This window comes from Olea europaea, chromosome 11, assembly GCF_002742605.1.
Source record: "Olea europaea var. sylvestris chromosome 11, O_europaea_v1, whole genome shotgun sequence".
In the NCBI taxonomy this organism is placed as follows: domain Eukaryota; kingdom Viridiplantae; phylum Streptophyta; class Magnoliopsida; order Lamiales; family Oleaceae; genus Olea; species Olea europaea.
The window spans coordinates 4117343-4119354 of NC_036247.1; the positions used below are offsets into that span (position 1 = coordinate 4117343).

The window sequence follows — 2012 nt, forward strand, 5'->3', positions numbered from 1 at the left end:
TATTATTATTATTATTATTATTATTATTAAAGTCCTTAAACAACAAAAATCATCAACGTGAACACTAAAATCACGCATCTATGACTTAAAGTTGGATGTTAAATGATTCGACAGCCATCCAGTTATAAATCACATGAAAGTTGTGCTTTAGCGTTTATCTTAATGACTTGTGTCGCGTAGGGATCAAGATTCATTTATTTAAATATGTTGGCTATCCAATACTTCATTTATTTATAAAATCTTCAACTTTTGTATTCTTAGAAATTTTGAAATTGTCAAAAGTCCAACCCACTCGTTTTCTTGAATATAATAAATTAAACAAATTATGTAGTAATCGTATATTTTCAATTTCATTAAACAAAGTGCCTATTCTCTTATAACATAATGATCGTTATTTAATGTATATAAAGGATTGAGATTCAATTTTTATGATATTCTGGTAGCTTAGCATGTTACCATCAGAAAGTCATCTTTCTTTTCCAGAAAGAGAAGGGAAGTAGGAAATGCATTATATGGTATTCGTTGGCTGTTGTTCTAATCGGGCACTGTTGTCATTTTTTCTAATCCGAATCAATTAAACCCCTACATTTTCGATCCATGTGATTCATCGTAGAGTTCTTTGGTCAATCCAATGAATATGGAATTGAGAGGTTCTACTGATCATCAATTATGTCAAAAAAATTAAAATAACCAAGAGGCACTTTACAATTGAAAATTCTAATTTCAGAGACACATGGTGTTGGTTTGATTACAACACAAGATATAAAGATATAACAAATTACATATATTGATACATGACAATTAAAAAACTACATTCAACAAAAGTCGATTTCATTAAGAATTGTGAGTAATGACATGATAAATGCATAGTCCACACCAGGGTACACTCTCACTCCGAAGCTTTCTTTGCCTTTGACTAACAAGTTTCCGAATCTAAACTTGTCTTTCACCTGTATAATACACAACAATTTGTCCATGTGACCAACCTTTAAAAAGTCAAAAGCTAATTTTAAGATTATAAAGTTGCTTTTGAACATATTTGATATTTTTTTGAAATTCGACTGCAGGTAGCTTTCTTAAAAAACTCTTCCACAAGTAATAGAAGCAAAATCATCAATCCTGCCAAATGGACCTTTATTCTGCTACCCAAAGTTAAAGCATAATTAAGCATTATGAAATGTATAAATACCTCGGCAATTAGTACGTCACCTCTGTAAACTCTCAAAGACTGATCATAATAAGATCCACTGACATGGAAGTTACAGCTATCTTCTCTGGTATTGTTGGCCAAGAAGACATCAAGTTGAGTTCTGATTTGGAATGGATGTGATCGTTGCACAGTGTAAAGGAGACTGCTTAGATCGGAGCTCTCGCCCCTGTGAACTATCCACCGGTGACGACATTTAAGCACCTGTTAATTATAGGATTATCATAAACCTTATATGACAATTGTAATTGCATTTCCACTTGTGACGACATTTGTTTGAGCATGTTCTCCTTACAAGTCAATTTTAAGGTGTGCATCACTCGTTAGCGTACCTTTTCACGGATGGTGAGGATGGGAAAACCAGCTGGATCGCGCACGATTCTTTTCTTCTGCAATTGCCAAAGTTTGCCATCAATTTGGAGGAGGTGATTTCCATTCACATCCAAGACATCGGTGTGTACATGAGAGAATCCTCTAATTTTCTTCTTCACAACAAGGTCAACAGGATAAGGAACACAAAAACACTCCCCTACAACATTAATCGCAGGAACCCCATATGCCATCTCAGGACTAGCCATTTTAGCATATCAACTTTTCAAGGATTACAAGGACAAGCCATATCTTAATTTATATGAGGCACTGGGGAGGAGCATTTCGTGGAAAGAAACAGTGGCTTGAATGAAGAACAACGCGGTAACATATTCAAACAAGGTTCATTTGTTTATTTGATAGCTGACTTTGATGAATAATTTTTGGTATTAAAAGGTATTAATCATATTTTTAGTCAAAATTAAGAAATCTTACT

General features: G+C 33.7%; 1 protein-coding gene across 1 annotated transcript; it reads right to left on the reverse strand.

The window, feature by feature from the left end:
* Positions 1 to 701: 701 nt before the first annotated feature.
* LOC111404849 (protein LURP-one-related 14-like) lies at positions 702 to 1785 on the reverse strand. Its single transcript, XM_023033587.1, has 3 exons — positions 1540 to 1785; positions 1190 to 1411; positions 702 to 950 (listed from the first exon to the last, which is right to left on the reverse strand). The coding sequence occupies exons 1-3, from the start codon at positions 1783 to 1785 to the stop codon at positions 816 to 818; spliced, it is 603 nt and encodes a 200-aa protein (XP_022889355.1). The 3' UTR covers positions 702 to 815.
* Between the last annotated feature and the right edge of the window lie 227 nt (positions 1786 to 2012).